A 22,708-nucleotide genomic window follows, 5' to 3' on the forward strand; every position below is an offset into this window, starting at 1 on the left:
CAATATTACATTAGTTTCAGGTATATAACAGTGATTCAATATTTTTATAGATTATACTCCATTTAAAGTTATTACAAAATAATGGCTGTATTTCTCTATGCTGTGCGATTTACCATTGTTGCTTATCTATTTTATATTTAGTAGTTTGCATCTCTTAATCCCATACCCCTATCTTGCCCCTTTCCTCTTCCCTCTCCCCACTGGTAACCACTAGTAATACCATGTTCTTTAATTCAGGCTTAGACTCTGAGAGTGCATGCCTCCTGAACCCCTTTCTGACCTCTCCCTAGTCCCAGCCCTGATAGAACCCATGTGCCTGCTGGCACATAGCTGGCATGTAAATAGGTATAGCATGAATGAACCCTGCAGTTCCTTGTCTCCTCTTATTGGGTCTCTCCCACTCTGTCCCTCAGATTCTTCTGAACGTGCATATAGAACTGCCTGTGCCTCTCTTATGGTGCTTACCTTTCTTCTTTAATAAATGGTTATTTTGTGTGGTCTTTCCCCCCGTTTTAACCTATTAGAGTGTAAAGACTATGTTTTATTCAACGTTTGTTTTCCTGCATGGCCTAGCACAGCTTTGCACGTAGTAGCATCTGAAACATTTCTTGGATTATTGCCTTAAAGTTTGACGAGGTTTTTCAAGAAAGTATGTAAGTGGGGTGGAGGAGACTTATCTTCTATTGTAAATGTTGCTTGTCCTCATTGCAGACTCCACTTCTTCAAATTAATCATCTGTAGAACATCTCCAGGAGAGTTTTAGCTAGTTTGCACCATACTTTGAGACTGAAAGTTTACTTTTTGTAGCAGTTAAAGTTATAAACCTCTTCTTTGGTCATTGCTACCAAGATTCAGATTAAGAAAATTTTCTAATCAGAATACATTTCCACTGCCAGTAATGCAATCGCTTTTGCACTATGCCTTAAAAGATCCAGGTTGTACAGGCCTTCATTTATCTTCCAGAGTGTTACTAATATCTGGGTGGCCAAATTTCTAGAGTCAGTGTAAAATGTTCATATATTGGAGCATCTTAGTGTGCAAGTGAAATATTTAATAGCCAATTTTGCAGTTGTTGTGTATAATTAGATATTATTTCATTTGTCTTGACCAGGCTACTCTTTATTTTGTTTTTAACCTGCAATTCCCTTCTTCTGCCTCATTTGGCTACTTTCCTTTTTAACCAGATCCTTTTGGGTCACTTTCTTCTTGATTCTCAGTACGCTATTCTCTCTTCTTTCTAGTCTTAGCTGCTATTTAGTTCCTTCAGACCCAGTGGAAGTGAGTTTCTTTTTGTCTGAATGCTGATCTGTCCTTCAATTTTAATTTTAAACTGTTTTCTTTGGAATTTAGAATCATTCCACAGAATTTTTCTGATCTAGTCATTTTTTTCCTAGGAGCACAGAAACTTGATCTTTTCTAAGCTGTGCTTTTTTTTTTTTTAAATCAACTTCCCGTTTTCAGAAGTTCTCTTTGCTCTTTCATAGCGTCACTCTCTTTATTACTGTGCAGCATTTCCTGCCACTCTCATTCATGGGTGACTCTCCTCTAAGGTAGTCATCTGTCTGATCATGTCTTTCTATTCACTGGATAAACCCAGAGAAATAGAACCTCTGTAGTTCAGTGGTACAGATTTCCCACATTGGCTCTAATTATGTCAGAGTTCTTAATAATATTATATTATTATACACTGTTTTAGGGGAGGTTTGTTTTTGCTACATTTTTATCAAGGCAGGTATACCCTGTCTTCTGGTAATCTCAAGAAGGGATAGTAAGTAATAACTTATTATCTATTATATATAAAAACATATGAACTTAAAAATGGGTAAAATAATAAATTTTACCTCATGTTGTGTTTATATTTTACCATAATTTAAAAAACCCATATGCATGATGCTCAGAAAAAAAATAAAACTAAAAGCAAGAGAACTCATATCTTTAATAAGAGTGTTGTTCAAGTTTTCTTTTAACCAGATAATCTAAAATTATGCAGATAATATCCCTACTTTGTAGTCTTTCCATTAAAAAATTAATAGAATTTTTTAGAGCAGTTTCAGGTATACAGCTATACAAAGAGTTCCCATATACCCCTTCACTCCACCCCAGTTTCCCCTATCATTAACATCTTACGCCAGTAGATTTGTTACAAATGATGAGCCAGTACTGAAACATTATTAACTCAAGTCCATAGTTTACATTATAGTTCACTCTTTGTGTTGTGTATTCCATGTTTTTTTGACAGATGTATAACAACAGATATTGACCCTTAGAGTATCATGCATAATAGTTTCACTGCCCCAAAATTCCCCTGGGCTCCACCCCTCCCTTGTTTCCTCCCTCCCCTGCCAAACTCCAGGCAATCACTGATCTTTTTACTGTCTCCATAATTTTGCCTTTTCCAGAATGCCACAGAGTTGGAATCATATAGTATGTCATCTTTTCAGATTAGTTTCTTTCACTTAGCAATATTCATTGAATGTTCCTCCGTGTGTTTTTATGGTTTGATAGCTTTTTTTTTTTAATGCTGAATCCATTGTATGGACATACCAAGATTTGTTTATCCATTTACCTGTTGAAGGACATCTTGGTTGCTTCCGTGTTTTGACAATTACAAATAATGCTTCTATAAACATTCGTGTGCAGGTTTTGTGTGGACATAAACTTTCAACTCAGTTGGGAAAATACCGAGGAGCATGATTGCTGGGTCATATGGTAAGAGTATGTTTAGCTTTGTAAGAAACTGCCTGTCTTCCAAAAGTGGAAAAAATGGCTGTACCATTTTTGCATTTCATCAGCAATGAGTAAGAGAGTTCCTGTTGATCTACATCCTTGCCAGTATTCGATATTGTCAATGTTTTGGATTTTAGCCATTCTTACAGGTGCTTGGTGGTATCTCGTTGTTTTAATTTGCAGTTCCCTAATGACATGATGTTGAGCATCTTTTCATATTTTTATTTACCATCTGTATATCTTCTTTGGTGAGTTGTCTCTTCAGATCTTTTGCCCAATTTTAATTGGGTTGCTTCCTAATTGGTGAGTTTTAACAGTTCTTTGTGTACTTTAGATACAAGTTCTTTATTAGGTATGTATTTTACAAATATTTTCTCCCAATCTGTGGTCTGTCTTTTCATTCTCTAAACAGTGCTTTTTGCAGAGCAGACATATTTAATTTTAATGAAGTCCTACTTATCAGTTTTTTCTCTCATGGATTGTGCTTTTGGTGTAGTACCTAAAAAGGTATTCCAAACCCAAGGTCACCTAGATTTTCTCCTATTTCTCCTATGTTGTCTTCTAGGAGTTTTATAGCTTGCACTTTACATTCAGGTCTATTATCCATTTTGAGTTAATTTTCATGAAGGGTATAAAGTCTGTGTCTAGATCCTTTTTTTTGGCATGGTGATGTTCCAGCACCATTTGTTGAAAAGACTAACTTTCCTCCACTGTACTGCCTTTTGTTCCTTTGTCAAAGATCAGCTAATTGTATTTATGTGGGCCTCTTTCTGGGCTCTCTTCACCAATACCACACTATATTGTATTCAATGTCTTTTTAGTAAGTCTTAAAGTAGGGTCAGTCCTCAGACTTTGTTCTTCTCTGCTGATACTGTGTTGGCTACTCAGGGTCTTTTGCTTCTCCTTGTAAATTTTAGAATCATTTTGTCGATAACCACAAAATATCTTGCTGGGACTTTGATTGAGATTACATTGAATTTATAGATCAAGTTGGAAAGAACTGACATCTTGACAATATTGAGCTTCTTAAAATACACAAACATGGAATATCTTCATTTATTTATTTAAAAAATTTTTATTTTATATTGGAGTATAGTTGATTAACAGTGTGTTAGTTTCAGGTGTATAGAAAAGTGATTCAGTTTTACATATACATATATCTGTTCTCCATTTTTTTTGATAGTCTTTGATTTTTCATCAGTCATGTTTCCTCATATAGATCTTGTACATGTTTTGTTAGATTTATACCTAAATATCTCATTTTGGGGGGTGCTAATATAAGTGGAATGTAATTGCACATTCCAGTTGTTCATTACTGGTTTATAAGAAAGTGACTGACTTTTGTATATAAACCTTGTATCCTTCAATTGTGCTATAATTGTTCTTTAGCTCCAAGGATATTTTTGTTGATTTTTTTGAGGTTTTCTACATAGACGGTGATGTCATCTGTAAACAAAGACAGTTTTATTTCTTCCTTCCCAATATGTATGTAGTGTATTTCCTTTTCTTGTCTTACGGCATTAGTAAGACTTCTAGAATGATGTTGAATAGGAGTGGTGAGAGCAGACATCCTTTCCTCGTTTCTGATATTAGTGGGAGTATCTAGTTTCTCTCCATTAATTTATAATGTTAGCCGTAGTTTTTTTTTAGATGTTCTTTATCGAGGTGAGGATATTCTTCTCCATTCCTAGTTTTCTGAGAATTGTTATTGTGAATGGGTATTGGATTTCATCAAATGCTCTTGTGCATCTACTGATATGATCATATGATTTTTCTTCCTTAGCCTGGATTTTATTTATTTATTTATTTTATTTTTGGCTGTGTTGGGTCTTCGTTTCTGTGCGAGGGCTTTCTCTAGTTGTGGCGAGCGGGCCACTCCTCATCGCACTGAACGGGCCTCTCACTGTCGCGGCCTCTCTTGTTGTGGAGCACAAGCTTCAGACGTGCAGGCTCAGTAGTTGTGGCTCACGGGCTTAGTTGCTCCGCGGCATGTGGGATCCTCCCAGACCCAGGGCTCGAACCCGTGTCCCCTGCATTGGCAGGCAGACTCTCAACCACTGCGCCACCAGGGAAGCCCAACCTGGATTATATTAGTTGATTTTCAGATGTTGAATCAACATTGCATACCTGGAATTCCACTTGGTTGTGGGTACATAATTCTTTTTATATGTTATTGTATTCAATTTGCTAAATTTTTTGTTGAGGATTTTTGCATCTATGTTTATAAGAAATATTAGTCTACAGCTTTCCTTTCTTGTAATTCCTTTGATTTTGGTATTAGGATATATTGGTTTCATACAGTGAGTTAGGAGGTACTCCCTCTGCTTCTGTCTTCTGAAAGGTTGTGAAAAGTTGTATAATTCTTCCTTAAATGTTTGATAAAACTCAACAGTGAACCCATCTGGGCCTGTTGCTTTCTGTTTTGGCAGGTATTAATTATTGTTTCAATTTCTTTAATAGACTAGGCCTATTCAGATGATTTATTTCTCCCTGTGTGAGTTTTAGTAGAATTTGTCTTTCAAGGAATTGGTCTGTTTACTCTAGGTTATCAAATTCATGAGCAGAGAGTTGTTCAGAAGATGTTTTTATTATCCTTGTGATTTATCCATGTGATCCATAGTGATAGCCTCTCATTTCTGATACTGGTCATTTCTGTATTTTTTCTTAATGAACTTGGCTAGAGGCTTATCAATTTTATTGATCTTTTCAAAGAACCAACTTTTGGTTTCCTTCAGTTTTTTATGATTTTTTCCCCCATGGATAGAAACTTTTTTTAATAGCTGCAAAGCACTCTGCACATTTCTATATGTTAAAAGACTTTTCCTAAGTTGTTGTAATGCCTAACAAGGTCCAAACTTACTAATTTTAAAAAAAAAAATTTCTGACCCCTTTTATTTCTCTTTGTAGTTATTTATAGAACCAGATTTTTTTCTTAAATTTTCTTTTTAGCCTTTTTTTTCCTTTGAAGGTTAACTTGGTAGAGTTTTTAAGTAGCTAACAAATTGTTTCAGAGAGAAAAGTCAAAAGGGAAAGGATTTACTGATGCAGCAGAATCTTTGATAAGCCAAATTAATAAGAGATACAAACCAAAGGATGGCATAAAGTCTACAAGAAAATTAAAGGAGTCTTTGATTGACAGGTATGTTCTTAAATTTAGAAATGAATATTTTTCTGAGAGATACAACTAAATTATTTTACCTAGTTTTAAGGTTAGTTTTAAACATATGTCCAAATAATGTAACTTTCCATTAGAAAACACAGGTACTTATTTACTTTTATAAATAGAATCTGTTTAAATTATATAGAAAGGGAACTACAATTGAAATTAGTCATTCTAGTATCTGATTACATTTTATAAAGTATCAAGAGCACCATATTGATACAGCATACCATTTCAGAAATAAATCTTTAGGATATAGACTTTTTAGAAATGTTATTTACTGAGACTAGTGATGAGTAAGACTAAATATATTTACATATATTGCTTAATAAAATATGAAATTTAAATGACCTGAAATGAGTTATTTTGTATTGTATATATGTATTCCTTGTTTGCGGTCTTTCTGAAGGTTTTCTTTTATTACAAAATGTCTCTTTATAGGCTTCCAGGTAGTTAATTCATGTTTAAGTTAATTCTGACTCTATATGGCATGAAAAAAATTACTCTCATGGCAGAACCATTCATTTAAATTGTCTGGCACCTCCTGCTGCATAAATGATTCAACTTAGACTTAAGTTTTTTTTATTGCTGTTTACTGTGTGTGGAGTTGCAAAAATATCAGACTAGGACTGTCACATTTCAGTTACTTGTAGCATATTGAATGTAGACTTAGTGATCCAAATATGTTTTACCTTATATAATATGGATTTTATGAAAAACATTCTACTGACATTTAATTGCCTTTTTAATTTTGACAAAACCTTTTCTATAGTGGTTTTTCAAACAAATCTGATCTACAGCTCAGTAAGGTAAGTTTCATGTATTTCACTACACCAAATGTATAGTCAAACTCTATGATATTTGACTTTACAGTAAAATAGAATAGTAGTAGGATGGAAGCAGATTTAATGTTTTCAGCATATTGAAAAATGGATTAAACAACTGACCAGATTAGTGGCACGTACTCAGAAAAGCCCCCTAAACTTCTGTTCTGCTTTTCAAAGAAAATGCTTCTTTTACATACATGTGTGATATTTTTACTTTTTGGTACATGATTCAGTACCATTTTTTTCCTAACTTATCCCATCTCTCTTGACAATAAGATCATTCTGAAGTCCATATTTTTGTTAAAAACATTTATTATTCATCCAGGCTTAAAATATCAGTTATCTTTGATTTATTCCTCACAGTTATCTCCAGTTAATTTCAAGTTTTGAGCTTTACCTTCTGTAAGTTCCTCTTGAGTTTTCCCTCTCCTGCCTGTGCCAACTCCTATTTTTTTGAGTTCTAATTTCTAATCCCTGGGTTATTATAATATCCTTTATGTAATTCTTTTTGTCTCTAGTATTTTCTCTGTGCCAGTCCATTCATTACATTCAATACTAGCTTTATTACTTTCCAAAGCACACAGCTTCAATCATGTCATTCTCTTATTGAGAATCCTTTGGTCTCTGTTGCTTTTTGTTTGTTTTTAACATCTTTATTGGAGTATAATTGCTTTACAACGGTGTGTTAGTTTCTGCTTTATAACAGAGTGAATCAGCTGTACGTATACATATATCCCCATATCTCCTCTCCTCCTTATTGAATTAAGTGGAGACTTAAGCTGGCTCCCTAGACCTCTTAAAAGTCTGTCTTATTTCCTAAAATTAGTTCCCTAGACATGTCTTATTTAGCTGAAACATAAATTGAGATTCCCTGAAGTGTCTTTCCTAAGTGTTTATTCTTTTTCTTCCCCCTTTGGAAGGAACTGCGAAGCGAGTCGCCAGGTTCTTTCACCCTCTTTTCTCCTTGTCAAAACTTTATTCCTCCTTGCAAACCTTGCTTCAGAGTCTACCTTCTTTATGAAAACTTTCTAAGGTGCCCTAACTCAAAATCCAAATGGGCAAGAATTCTGAATCTGTGCAATAATAATAATGTCTTTGTACCTTTTTATTAACTTTGCAGTTCTTGTTTTCTCTCTTCTGTTTTCTACTAGAATGCAACTATTTAGAATCATCTTTGTATCCTATATAAGTAAGACCTTTGTATCTTCTTTAATATCTGCTCATTTTTGGATCTTCAGTAATACTTAGCAAACACTGGCATGCAAAAGATGAATTGAGCAAATGTATCTAAACAATGGTAAAAATCATTTTGGAAAGAACAAGTCAGATCAGTGATTAGAGGAGTAAAATATTGAAGGATAAACTTTTTGGAATAATGTAAACTATTTTATTATAAAACAGCCAAAAGAAATAATAAAATTGAAGATGAATCACAACTAAAATGAATATTTTAGTTTTAATATTTCCAACTTCCAGATATTAAATTAGACTTCTAATTATTTCTGATCAGTAATCAATCATTCAGTGATATTTGTGTACTAATTATAGTTAAATTACTTTAATAACATAATTACACACTTAAGTATGTTAAAATTTTATTTAACTTTTCTGCCTACTTTTTGATCAGATTGAATATACTTTGAGCAGTGGGCTATAGGAATAAATGTACACACATCTTTCCCTAATAATACTAATTGATTGATACAATTTTGTCTCTTTCACATGAGATTTTACACCGTAGCCTCTCCTGAAATTGTTCTATTTAACAGTTTAAAGCAAATGAGATACTGGGGGGAAAAAGTAGAAGCATGATTGTTTTGTGATCCTAGAATCACTAACTTCAGCTTGTAGAATACCAGTGAGGTCATTTACCTATGTACAGTAATGTCAATAAATATTAAAGATATAAGGATTGTTTGTATTTGATTTGCAATAATTTCTATTATGTTCTCAGTTAACACTTAAGTCTTCAATTTTTTTGAAGTGTGGATGTTTATAAAGAAACTCACAAATGTAAAATTTATATTAGTAGAAGCACAACTAGATAATATATGAAAATTTAGTTGCATCTGTTATTTGTTTGACAAGCGATGTACAAGTTTGAATGGTTTTATGTAAATTTCTTCTGTATTTAGGAAAAGGTTCAGAAAAAAAGTTATAGACAATTGAAGACTACTTTTGTTAATGTTACTGCTGAATGCCCATTGTAAGTAATTTTTCATAAATCTTAAAAGTTTTCTTCATATTTGAAGACAATAAATGTATTTGTTTATAATGAAGTTAATATTTCTCTTCATTTTTACAGGAATGATGTTTACAATTTTAATTTGAATGGAGCTGATGAGCCTATTATAAAACTTGGGGTAAGCTAGAAATCAGAATTTTGTGTTTTGTACAAAATACTAAATTTTGTATTTAGTTATTCAGTATTTATTTTATATTTACCATGCAGTTATTAGAGCATGTTTTCTAATTTCCATCCTCTTATAGATATGCTTTAAAATATTTTAACATATATTATTAAATTCTTCAAAATTTATTTGGTACCAACCTAGGTATTTTTGGTTTTCTTTCAAATCTTTTGGACTGAAGTAGAGAAAAATGAGTAACTGGGGCAACAAGAAATTCACTTTCTTTACTGATGCAACAGATTTAATCTTATTTTGTTTTTATTATAGTTTATATTATTAGCTTTCTTCTTAAATATAAAAACATTTTAGTAAGATTAATTTTATTGTCACATCTTACATGAAGTTATAGAAACAAGATTTTTATGTTAATTTCTTTTAATTGTTGTTTACCTTCTTTTAACACTAAAAATTTTTTTAATGCTTATTCAAAATGTAGATCCAAGAATTTCAGACTACAGCTAGAGAAACCCGCCTGGATAGTTCAGTGACATTGTAGGTATTTTTATTATAATTAGATGGATCAGTTTAAAATACAGTTTTCTCAGTTGTTCTTTTTCTTAAATATTTCCTCCCAGTTTGACATTTTAACATATCAAAAGAGAGAATAAAAATGCTGTCATAACTACTATTATTCTATTATTTTAGCATTTACTTCTAAAATTAATTTGCAGATTCTGTACACTTGATATTAGTTGTAAGCTGAAAGGACTTAGTCTTTTCTAGTCTTTTCATCTAACCTTGTTACTTTATAATTAACTGAGGTCAGAGAGAATAAGTGACTTGGCCACATTTATATAGGGACTTAGTAAAAGAGTTAAGGCAGAAAACCCAGGTCTAACTCTCCAGTTGCATACTACCTTAAAAAAACAAGTAATTAAGATTTAAATTAATGCATATTTTTGTTTAAGGTTAGGTTTAAGGAATCATGATGAACTTGAACCTTCTCTCAAAACAAAAGATAAAAGAGTAAGTTATAATATCCTAATGTGTCTATTAAAATCAGTATTTCTTTTACTCATTTTTCAATGCCAAAGATTATCCCAGAACTGAAAAACAAAAATATTTGGATCACTTTTTTTTTACTCTGGAGATTATTCATGTTCCTATTTTGACTTTTCCTATAGTGTCTGAGCTATTTGTAATCGTCTAGTAATAGAAAATATGACAACCTTAGTTACTCTCTTCAATGGTATTAGGTTTTGTCTCTATGGAAGTAAGCTGTTTTGATTTAACTTTTAATTAACAACAACATTGACAGCAAAATATAAATCTCAATCTCTGATCTGGGTTTCTGAGTGATTTTATTGGATAGGTCCTTAATGCCAGATAGATGATTTAGTGTGCTAAAAAAAAATGAGAAGTTAGTTTTTCTGAGTTTTTTGGTGGTTTTATTTTTTATTTTTTGGTTTAACTTCCTTTGTATGACATATAATAAGCCAGATTCCTTCATCTATTACAAGGATTGTGTTTTTTTGTTTTTATAGACTGTAACTAATCACAAAAAGAAAAATCTCTTTAGTGATAGTGACACAGAATACAAATATGATGACAGCAAGACCGATATTAGCTGGCTAAGAGAACCAAAATCAAAACCACAGCTAATAGACTACAGCAGAAATAAAAATGTGAAGAAACATAAAAGTGGGAAATCAAGTAAGAAATCACTTTTTAGAGAAATCTGTAAATGATTTTACCGTTTCAACTGTATGAAACACTTTGTTGGTTGATAAATGTGTTTTTGTTATGTAGATAGTGTTTATAATTACATACTCTTTTGAATAGGAACAAAAGTATGAAAGTAAATATACCAAAATGCTACAGCGGTTTTTGTTTTCTTATTTTTGGTAATATGGTTATATTTAAATTTCTTTTTTATTGGAATCTTCAGGGACACAAAATATGGCTTATCATAATCTTTAGTTCATGACACACTCTCATCATTTCTCTACTCATGGCCTACTATTCAGTTATTTGGCTAATTACTGTGAGTCATGTACTAAGTACTTATGACCCCAGCACTGTAAACAAAATCAAAGCTTGGACAACACCCCGCTCCCTGCTTTTTAGGAATTCACATAGATGCAATAAACATTTATTGAAAGGAAAACAATTTTCGTACAGAAATATTTTTGCCAAAATCTTTTATAAAATGTTTTCCCAGCATAAGTCTTCTGCTTCTTGAAGTAGCTGGACAAGAGTTTGAGGTATGCATTTTTGGCTAGACATAATGGCCATTTTCATAGCTTAGATAAATTTCAGTGTTTACTAAACCACAGAGATTTTATATATTCCATTTTTAAAAGAAGGTAACATAACTCTGAGCTTTTATATTTGTTTTAAGGAATCAGTTTTTATTTTCTTTCAGGATAAAAATAATTGTTAGTGACCTGTGGGAGTTGGGGGAGGGAACGATGGCTTAAAAAGAAGTAAAAATAGAGGAAATAGGAAATGAACTTTGGCGTGTGTTTAGAAATGAGGCTGAATCTTGAAAACAGATGAGAGTTCAATCATACACATGAGGAAGAGAAGTAATAGGATTATCATATATATAAGAGACAGTAGGAAATAGCATAGTGTACTTAGGAAGTGCAGTATCGGGGTAGTTGGAATGTAGATCAGACTTGTGGCAGAATGTTGAAAAATATGGCTGGGTCTAGTCACAGTGTGTGGACTTTGAAGCAGTGTGTTATAAGCCAAGGAGAAACATGATAAGATTCACATACTCTCAGGGACCTTATAGTCTAGTAGGAAGATGTATAAGTAAAGACATTTATGACATGGGAAGTTATTAAAGGTTAGAATACTGAAGTCAGTAAATACTCTTAAAATAGAACACTTCTGAGTGAATTGTTTTGTTTTTATGGTTGAATGACAGTGAGCCAATATGTACGAGCTGGTTTATTGCCAGGAAGACCTTGGATAATCCCAATTCATTATTATTTCCTTGGCTGGGATAAGCCCAGTTCTTAGGCTTCAGTGAATATTTAGAAAGAGGAAATTGTCCTGGAAATGCAAAAAAGGGAATAGGGACTGAAGCAACTCTTAATAATATGGGTAAATCTTAGAAACATAATGATGGGTGAAAAATAAACCAAATCATAGAATATTTCATATAATGTGATACAGTTTTATAAAGTTCATTATATTGTCTAGGGATATATATCTGTGAAGTAAAACTTTAAGAGCAAGTGACTAAGAAACAGATTTCAGGATAGCGATGACCTTTTGGCAGAGGGGATATGGAGGATCGTGTAAGAGGGAGTACACAAAGTAGATTCAGTATTATTCATAATCTGGTTCATAGTGGAATAGTAGATTCATGGGTGTAACTTTATAATGTATGTTACATATTCTCTTGTATGTTTAAAAGTGCATACTATAAAATAAAGGAGAATGGAAATTGGTAATTCATGTTGTACCAAACTATACTGTAAAATGTATCAATGTCAGTTTAGTCTTATCTTGAAACTTAAAATTTTGAATGAGTTTAAAGGTATATTCTTATTGTTTTTATGATTTTAACTTACATGCAGAAGTATTCTAACAAATTTTAATGGCAGTTCTTATCTATTTGAAAAATTTAACCTTATTTTCTTGAATTGCAGGACCATCTTTGGAAAGGGGACAGCCAAGATCTAAAATGGTAAAACCAGGAAGTCTGTGTTCAAACATCCCTTTAAAATTATTTTTCTCCTTGTAATGAAAAAATATCATTTGTCCCCTCATAAATTTATCCTTGTTATCAGTTCCTTGTTTTCTATAATTGTTCCAAGCTTTGCACACTTACTTCTACCTTCTGCCTTTTTGAATCATGTTGACTTGTTTTAAGTCTATTTTATTCTGTGGTTGTAGGTATTTTTGATATCTTTTCCTTTCTCTCTCTCTTACTTTAGTTATGTAATACATATCAGGCCTCACAGAGCTTTAATGATAAGGATAAAAAGGTGATAAAGATATATTTGAAATGGAAAGATAAAATCCAGTCATTTTAAAAGTATTAATCAGGAATCTTTTTATTCCTACAAATATACAGATCTTGTCACAGTGCCAATTTTGTAGCAAATAGCTTGTATCTCAAAATATTGATCTAATATATTCAGGAATTTTTCTCCTAAAGACATCCAACAAAAACATCACCAAAAAGGTAGATGAGACAGTTCCAGAGGGGAGAATGAGACTTCCACGACGAGCCGCAGAAACCAAAAAAAATTATAAAGATCTCTCAAATTCAGAATCAGAGAGTGAACAAGAATTTTCACATTCATTTAAAGAGAAAGTAAAGGTAAATAGATACAATTCAGATTAATAGTTTCTAAAAGCCTTTTAAAATATTAAATATAGAATATATTTTGTAAGAATGTCAGATTTATCTTGTCACTTCTTTTTATATGAGAAAACATATAACAATTCTAAAAATTGATCCTTAGGCAATATAATGTTAAAATTTATAATAAGTTGGCATTATTGTTACAAAAGAGATGTTTGACTCTAGTAAAATTATAACTTTAATATCTTTGAATTAGAGAAGTACTTGGTCTTTCCAAAATTATGCTTCAAGAAACTACAGACTGTTGGGAAGCTGTGGATCTTTTTCTTGAATGAAAGCAAAAATATTGGATCTGAGGTTCTTTCCATACCCTGCCCCACCTCTGTTCACCCCTGACTTCTAGAGAGATGAAGGAACTTACCCAAGGCCACACAGCTAGGAAAAGGTTAAAAAAAAAAAAAAAAAAGATTTGAACTCAAAAGAGTCTGGCAGGTCTCTGATCATTACACTGTTCTCATTTTATTATTATTATTTTTTGTTCTGTTTTGTTTTTTTTTATTTTTTGTTTTTTTGTTCTCATTTTAAATCATTAAACCTCCATCGCCCTCTGTTATCTCTTACCTGGAAGAACTTAAGGACTTCATAACTTACCTCCACATTTTCTTATCGCTTCCTACTTTAATTTACTATGCAAATAATTAGGTAAATCTTACCAAGCCACCTCTCATCTTACCTTCTTCAAAGGAAAACCCTGAAAATCTCCAAATAGACATTCAAAACATCGAAATACCTTTCCAAGCTTATTTTCTCACTTGCCCAGTATATACACAGAACTGTACCAGTCAAATAGAATAACCTGTGACTGCCAAACAAGAGCTGTGCTTCTCGCTACCTTTGCTCATATCAGTCGTCCTCCATACTCTCAGTATGTTCCCTTGCCATCTTCTTTTACAAACTCCTGAGCATGTTGAGTACCATGAAATCGGGGAATTCCTTCTGGTTTCCCTAAACTGGAAATCATCTTTTTTGAACCGTTATAGCATTTTATTTGTATCTATTAGGATATTTATTATAGTCTATAATATTTTCCTGTGAATTTGTCATATGCTTTCTTGTGTATTAGAAGGTCTTTCACTACTCATGTTGAGGCCCCTGTTATGCCTGTATGTAGTGATACAAGGCATTTAATAATTCAGTGTAATTTAATTAAATTGTTTTATGTGTCCCAGTATAAGTTATTTGTATTCGAGTATAACTGAAAGATATCAATACATTTAGGAGAAGATCCATTCCAGACGCAAAACCATGAAACTGCCAAAGAAACAGCAGAATCCCTTCACTGCCGAAACTCAAGAGGATGTATCAAAAGAATGGAAAAACTCACCTCTACTGAAAGATACTATAAGAGATAATAACCTTGATCTATCTCCTGTAACTTTATCTGGGAGTCCGTCATCTATAGAAGTAATGAGATGTCAGTATCATTTTTTTCTTTTAGTTGAATGTTCAGTAACTTTCTTTTATAACTAATTATGTGAAAATACAATTTGAAGACTAACTTTGAGGGATATGTTTTAAGATTTTCAGTAGTCAAAACTTCATTTTTAAACTAGTTAATGCTAGTAACTTGGTCTTTGCTAAGTAGACTTGGGAACAATATTACTATGACACTGAAGTTTTACATGTTAGGAAGTTAAAGACCAAATGCTTCAATATAGAAAATATTTAATGTATACTTACAAATTATAATGTGAAAGCTTGATAAACACTTATGTTTTTAGCTCAAAATACATTTAATAAGAGGGAAATAATGATGGGGATTTCTATTTTCTCATTTTTACATTTCATTGACAGAATTCTCCAAGGAATATCATGGTCAATCTTTGGAGCTGTAGTGGATTATCTTCATAAACAATTGAAGTTTTGCTTTTATTTAAAAATAATTGGGAAAGAGAAAATTTATTCTTTGGAGCGCTGTCATATGTATATATTTTTCCAGTATAGAAACTATAAGTTTCTACTTTTAGTATATTTTTCATTTCCCTTTATGAATATTTTAAAGCATTTCTAAGTGTCTGTCATTTTAGCTAAAATTCAAGACCATTCAACACCAGTTAATGTACATTTCCTCTAAAGTAGCTACTTTGTTCTTTTCTAGAATATTTTCATAATGCTTGGGACCACTGTCATCTCAGATAAGCACACACTTAGAAGACAGATGCACATGCCCTGATTTGATTTGAAAACTGTCTGAGAATTCATTTATACTAAGACTTATTTCAGCCATGAATTTTCTCATCTATATATAAAGGAGGTAGACCAGATGATTTCCCAAGCCATTTCTAACCATAAAGTTCTGTGACCTTAATATATATATCAGTACTGGTGTCAAAATTACTCAAGATAATAATTAGGTTGATCATTATAGTGCAGCCCATACTACAGATATTTGTGTTTGAAAATGTTTTGAAAGTTCTTATAGTTACAATTTTGTTTTAAATTGAGACATTAATATTATTCAAAGTCTTATAAAAATATTTTACACTTAATTTTATCTTGATTTATTGAACATTTATCCTTTCTAAATACAGCTAAGATTTGAGGATTTGATAAATTACTGTATTTTTTAGAATTTAATAATACTATTTCTAAAGATGTCAGTGATTAACACCTGCCATCTTTTTGTTTGTGTTTTGTGAGGCAATGTAGGTATAGAGAAAATAACAGAAAGGGATTTTACTCAGGACTATGGCTGTATAACAAAATCAGTATCACCTTATCCAAAAATTTCATCACCTGAATCCTTAAACAGTGGAGTTGGAAGTCCAGTAAAGTCACCCAAGAACAGTGAGAAGAATTCACTATGTACAAGAGAAAGTTGCTCACCAATTCCACGATCATTCTTTTCGGTAAGGAAATAATGTATATATGTATTTTCCTTTATTAGATATACCTGAAGGGAGTAAATCATTTGCCTCTAATCTTAATCAGATGTACAGTGCTTCTCTATTTAAGGTTTTGAGTTTGGTCTGGGGGAGAGAAGGAACCTACCGATAAGTAAAACAGCCTCAGTGAACTAACAGACTGATACACACAAGAGAAAGATGTAGTGGTATGAGAAGTACAGAGTACTGGTAAGAATTCTGTGATAGGAACAATCACTTGCAAAGAGGTACTACTTATTTGTCTACATGTCAGAACTACATTTCCTAGATTGGAACAGGCTTATTCCTGCAACACAGGCGCTTCTTTCCGGTTTCACCATAACTCGAAGTCTGTAACCTTTTAGTTACTAAATCACAAGTTGGCAAAGCAAACTGACAAAGAATATAGTTGAAAACAGTATGACTATAGCATTTGCTTTACAGATTTGTAAAGGAACTTTAATAGTTAAATGGCATGAATATTAACGTAATGGTATATTGAAAAAGTCTTTATTCTGCTGCTCATTTATTATATGTACCATTTATTAATAAAATATGTACATATGCTCAAAAGTCTTTTAAAAAGGTATTAGAGAAAGGAATCAATTATGGGTCAAAGTGAGGGAGTGTAGATAAAAATACAATGTCTATGAGGAGTAGTTTGTAGTTTGAATTCTGCTTTTTTTTTTTTTTTTTAAGTTGTTTGTACTTTGGTACCAGTTTACAAAACCCACCTCACCTCCTTGGCTTGGCCTGTATAGAAGGCTTAATTTGGAGAATTTTGAAGTAGTGATAAAGCTACAGAACTGATTGCCAAACAGAATCTTATATGAAACCTTCAGTGTGCCAAACATAAAAATAAAAATGCAGTTATGCTCTTTAAAGCAGATGGGTCTAAACTGTCGCCTACACACCTCCCTCCCTCTCTGATAACCCCCCAAAAGCACCTTTGCAAGACTCTTAATTTCTACAGACCACAATTTGAAACCATTTCCCACTAGACCATCATCCCATGGTCCTTTCTCAGTATTGCTCTGTCATCCCTCCTTTCCTTGAATCCTTTCTCCCTTTAGTATCCCATCTTGCAAATCTCAACACCTTAGGTCATCCCCACCCACCTACTTTGATACTATCTGTGCTAGATGGAATTTTAATTGTAACATATTCATTGGTTGGACATTTACAGGAGACATTGTGTTTCCCATTTACTGTTGACTCTTAATTAGGCATTGGAAATTTGCTATATAAATTAGTTGTACCAGCTTACACTCTCCAACAGTGCTATGTGATAGTGCCCCTTTTTCTACAGTTTTTTTGCCCATCTGATGAGTGTAAAGTGTGTCTGACTTTAATTTGCATTTTTCAGATTAACAGCATCAGTGAGTATTTTCATATTTTTTGGCCACTTTGTAAACTGTGTTTTTTCTAATTTTTAAATTGCATAGTTTGATTTTTCCTATAAATTTGTAGGAATTCTTACTGTATTCTGGAGATTAATTCTTTATTGGTTATATACAATGCAGACGTTCTTTTTCTAGTATGTAGCGGTCTTTCACTTAGTTAAATCAAAACATGATGTAATGAAATTTACCAATCTTTGGTTCTTCAAGAAATCCTTCCCTCAGTTATTGTCATAAAAGTATTTTCGTTTCTTGTACAAATGTTAGTTTTAACTTTGAGGTTTTCCATCTTCCTAGGCTTCCTCTTTGCATATGGATAGTGAATTAGTGCAATATCATGCATTGGATACCCCTCCTTTCTCCATCATTTGTGATGCCAGTTTGGTCACAGCCTTGGCAACCACATGGGTCAGCTGTTTGGCCAGTAGAATATAGAACAGTGCCTATCTTTGAGCTTATACAACATTGCTTCAATTAGTGTAGTTTTATGCTTACAGGGGTTTCATCACCCCCATCCTCACCCTCATCTCATTCTGCTTCTAAATTCTCTTGGCCCTATACTCGTCCAATAAAATTTAGAATTAGTTTGTCTAAGGGAAGAATTGCCATTTCCCAGTATCGTTACTGAGATTTCTCATCGACATATTTCATTTTTCTACTTTTTGGTCTTATTTCCAACAAAGTTGTGTCAAATCTTCCACAAAGGAAGTTGTACTTCTGCAGTGTTTCATGGGCCTTTTTCTTTACTGTATGTAAAAAAAAAAAACTTTAAAACAATTGTTTTCTGGATTTTTAACGTTTTGCTTTTGTGTAGAAACACTATTGATTTTTATATGTCCCCACACCCTTGGCAAATTCATAATCGCCTGCCTAGATTCTCTTGTATTTTGAATATAGATAATCATAAACTGTTTTTTATGGTAATTTTTGCATTTCCTCTTCCAGTCCTTATACTGCATGGTCTTTTCAGTTTTAAGGTTACTATGACCTATAGAGCAGTGCTAAATAGATACCATGCTAGCATGCATGCTTATCGATAGTTTTTGGTAGATACTTGTTATCAGATTAATGTTCCAATTGTTCAAGTGCCTTTTTTTCAGTTATGAATGGGTGTTGAGTTTTAGTAGGGAATGAGTTACTCCCTCAAAATTTAAGTAGTTTGGTTTAATGTTGTTGTGTTTTTCTTACTTTAGTTTTCTAACTTCCTTTGGGTTTCTGTGTGTCTTGTTCATTCATGGCCCAGTTAAGAATAATACTATTGTGAATAGAAACAGTATAAATTCTGTGGCACAGTTGGCCCTCCATATCCATCGGTTCCACACCTGTGGACCCAGCCAACTGTGGATCACTATTTTATATATGGGACGGTAGCATCAGTGGATTTCGATATTTGTAAGGGGTCCTGGAACTGAATCCGCCCCGCAGATACTGAGGGAGGAGTGTACTTATACAGGAAATACAAAAATTGCAACAGCTATTCAGATGTAGGCAGTTACAGTTCAGAAAAAAATTTATGGAAATTGAACCTCCACATATGAAAATCATATTTGAAGCAAAAGAGGGGTATATATGGTAGTGTATCCATCAAGCTTTCCTTATACTAAGTTGGTTCTTATAAGAATCAGATTGCGGGCCTTTAATAATAGTTATAATAATTTAGTATTTTTCAACGGTTATTATCTGAAAATGTGATATTTAAAATATGTAGGATGGTTTGATCATAGAAAAAGAGTTGAAATTTGTGAAATGAGATGGTCTTAAATAGGCTATCACTGCTAAACCACTGACATATTTATAATTAGGACTTTCTGGTTTCATGATCATACAGGAATTTGGGTGAGCTTTTTTCCACTATAGAAGTCCACCAGTCCATCAACAAAAATATTTTAATAACCTATAAAATACAGAATGTTAAGGTAGAATTGTACAGCTTGGAGTGGGCTGGGTTTTGACCTGGACCTAAGTGGATAGGTTGGTATATATACAGACTGACTGGAGAAGCAGCAGTAACCTAAGTATAGAAAGGCTACCGGAAGTGGACATGCATTTTCATAAGACAGGAAAAAGACTAATGTGACTGTAACAACAAACTTGTGTATTGAAACAGTAAGACATAAGGTTAGAGGACAAAGATACGGCTTAAAGATACAGCTTGAAAGAACTAGTTTAGACTTTTCTTTTCTATGGCTTCCCATTTCCTGACTCAAATAAAGAAATCAAAATCCTAATAAGGAAGAACTGAAAAGTAGGAGTAGTTTAAAAAAGCCAGCTCAAAACTATTGCTGTAATTTAAGATTGAGGTTAACATAAGAATTTAGGTAAAAATGCACGGTAGTGTGAGACATAAAAAGGTATAGAAACAAAATAATCTGAAAAAAAGAATTGATAGCATTTGCAATTTACTGTCTTTAGAGTTTGAGAAAGATGGTCAAAGGTGAATCCAAGAGTAATAACAGAATTTTTTTCCTATTTCTGATACATACTTTAGGAAAGTCATTCAGCGTCTCCATTATCCATGTCTAGTGAAGGAAGAGGGAAAATATGGTGTGGCATGTCCTATGACTCCACTCATGTATCAGGTTTGTAGTCAAAGACTTGCTTTTTAAAAAACATGTTAATCACCAAAATACTGCTGTAAAATTTCATCTGAGGAAATTATATATTTTAAGTCAATTTAGTTAATGTTAAAATGAAAGTAAGTACAATAGAATTTAATGCACAGTTACCTAAAACTATACAGATAATGGAAACAAAGGCCTTTTTTATAAAAGCAAGTATATATTAGGTATTTGTAATTAAGATTGTAGCACTGTTAATTACTTTTTAACTGTTTCTAAGGCCCTACACAACATCTTAGTCGCAAACGAATGTACATAGAAGACAATCTAAGTAATCCTGGCGAAGCAGAATTGGAAGAAGAAGAAGAAAGAGCAAACTTGCTTCCCAAGAAAGTGTCTAAAGGAGAAGGTGCAGATCATCACACTTGGAAAGGTAGGTAGAGCAAATGCCTATGTCAAAATGCATTTATTTTTGAAAATGGTTTCTTAGATCTTGAGTGGTTCTACTCACAAAACAAATTCCTTTGTAAAGATAACTTTGTATAAATCCAAGAAGGATAATGCTTTATCACAAAGTTCACTTTACCTGAATAATGTTATAGTAGGGGTCTTTTTACTCATAAATCTCCCTTATCATTCTATCACTGATTACCACAGACAAGTTTTACTAGAGTATGAATTTACTGATAGATGAGTGTGTCCCTAAATACTTGGGTTAATAATGTAGTAGTTAAGAACTAGTTTTTTTTAAAAAATCAGTCCAAGTATGTTCTATTTTAATGTTACTGTTTCTGCCTTAATTCCCATGCTAGAAGGTTTTTTTAGTTAAGTCAAAATAATGTTTTAAATGAAAAATAAGTCTGTCTTTGATTTTATAATCCTTAGATTACATATAGAATCTAAAGATAGATTTGTTCTCAGCCTCATGACAAATAATGCTAAATTTATAACAATGCACATCTTAATTTTGGCTGATTGTCTTCATTTTTTAGTGTCTGAAAGTATATCTCCATTATCAACAAATGACTTTTGTATTCCTGGGGAGAACTGGGAAACTGAAATTTCAGGTATAGGGACGATGTGTGAGGAGTTCAATACAGAATTTAGGAGGAAAGTTCATGTGAGTTGTCATTCTTTAAATTATGATTTATATTTACACCCAATAACATGACAATATGGCACACTTTCTACTAGACTGTCAGTTTGACCCTTTGGCAACAAAACACTTCTTCGTGAACTCACCTTTCCTCATGTACTGGTGAAAAATTGGAATGATTCCTAGGCGAAAAGCCTTATTATCTCATGAGCCCAGTTCCTTTTCTAAAATCTGTGCATTACCTGTATTCTTTCTTTTTCTATGGGTTCTCTTTGTCCTATTTTCCTTTTCAGTTTAACATTTTGAGTCTTCTGTGAATTTTTTTTTTTTCTGAACGATTTTCTTTTCATGCCTAGTCTTTTTAATACATTCTTTAATCTCCACAGCAGTGACTGCTTGTTGAGGGTACTTTATTAAAGTATAGAGGATGAGCAGCCTCAGAGAAATCCATTTCACTTTGTTTCACCAGTTCTGTACTTATATATCCTTAGTTACTGAGGTTCCAACGAGGTGATGTTTACAAAAACACTTCATAAAATAATTTTTAATTATTATTTTTTTCTCACATGCCCATATTTAGAGTAGGCAGTTCTTTTTGCCCTCCTGTTAAGATATTTTTCTGCACAGGTTATCAGCCCTATCTCTTCTTTGCCTTTTTCATCTCTTCATGGGTAAAATCTGAAATTATTTAAGATTCTGTATATTTCTTTTGTTTTGATTTGATTTATCCCAGGTCAGTCTCATCTAAACAGAGAAGCCCTGATTCATATATTGTGTTACACATCTGTGACTAGCTGCGAATATATGTTTTTATGAAAAATGGTAATAAATAACTTTGAGTGTGACTCTTATGCTGTGTTCCTGAAGAGAATTATAATCACTAGCATTTTTATAAATGTAGAATGTCATGTACTTATGAAAATAATTACCAATTCCAACCCTCACTCAGCGCCTTCCTGGTGGAACTAGGCCCTGCTCTGACTGAGCTTATATAATTTGTTAACACTTCAGTTGAGATCACTGAGTTTTTAATTTTTCACTTTTCTAAGTTCTTCTTAGGCATTTATATTTCATGGAAAAGGCTTTGGCCTTAATATAGTCTTGGTTAGATTATTATTTTGTAAAGATTTTTCAAGTTAAAAATGAGTATTTTTCAGATCCGCCACAAAATGATGGATTATTTTACTAAGCAGTCTTGGAAAACGGCTCAACAACATATAAAAACAGTGGACCATCAGATTCAGGAGTATAGGTCTGTGCTAAAAGTCCCTTCTGAAATATTCTAAGTGCTGTGCTATAAGTGCTATCATTAAAAAAAATAATCTTATTTTGTTTCTT

At 32.6% G+C, this 22,708-nt stretch overlaps 1 protein-coding gene across 1 annotated transcript in view; it reads left to right on the forward strand.

The window, feature by feature from the left end:
- Positions 1-22,708, forward strand: part of SYCP2 (synaptonemal complex protein 2) — a 74,858-nt gene that overhangs the window by 49,176 nt on the left and 2,974 nt on the right. The window contains exons 24-38 of the mRNA XM_032605381.1: positions 5,739-5,866; positions 6,660-6,696; positions 8,850-8,920; positions 9,020-9,077; positions 9,562-9,617; positions 10,034-10,091; positions 10,610-10,778; positions 12,731-12,768; positions 13,243-13,407; positions 14,671-14,866; positions 16,102-16,301; positions 20,205-20,295; positions 20,555-20,707; positions 21,267-21,394; positions 22,528-22,622. Of these exons, the coding sequence (XP_032461272.1) occupies positions 5,739-5,866; positions 6,660-6,696; positions 8,850-8,920; positions 9,020-9,077; positions 9,562-9,617; positions 10,034-10,091; positions 10,610-10,778; positions 12,731-12,768; positions 13,243-13,407; positions 14,671-14,866; positions 16,102-16,301; positions 20,205-20,295; positions 20,555-20,707; positions 21,267-21,394; positions 22,528-22,622 (1,643 nt within the window). The remainder of the gene's footprint in view (positions 1-5,738; positions 5,867-6,659; positions 6,697-8,849; positions 8,921-9,019; positions 9,078-9,561; positions 9,618-10,033; positions 10,092-10,609; positions 10,779-12,730; positions 12,769-13,242; positions 13,408-14,670; positions 14,867-16,101; positions 16,302-20,204; positions 20,296-20,554; positions 20,708-21,266; positions 21,395-22,527; positions 22,623-22,708) is intronic.

The sequence above is a fragment of the Phocoena sinus genome, chromosome 15 (genome assembly GCF_008692025.1).
Source record: "Phocoena sinus isolate mPhoSin1 chromosome 15, mPhoSin1.pri, whole genome shotgun sequence".
Lineage (NCBI taxonomy): Eukaryota > Metazoa > Chordata > Mammalia > Artiodactyla > Phocoenidae > Phocoena > Phocoena sinus.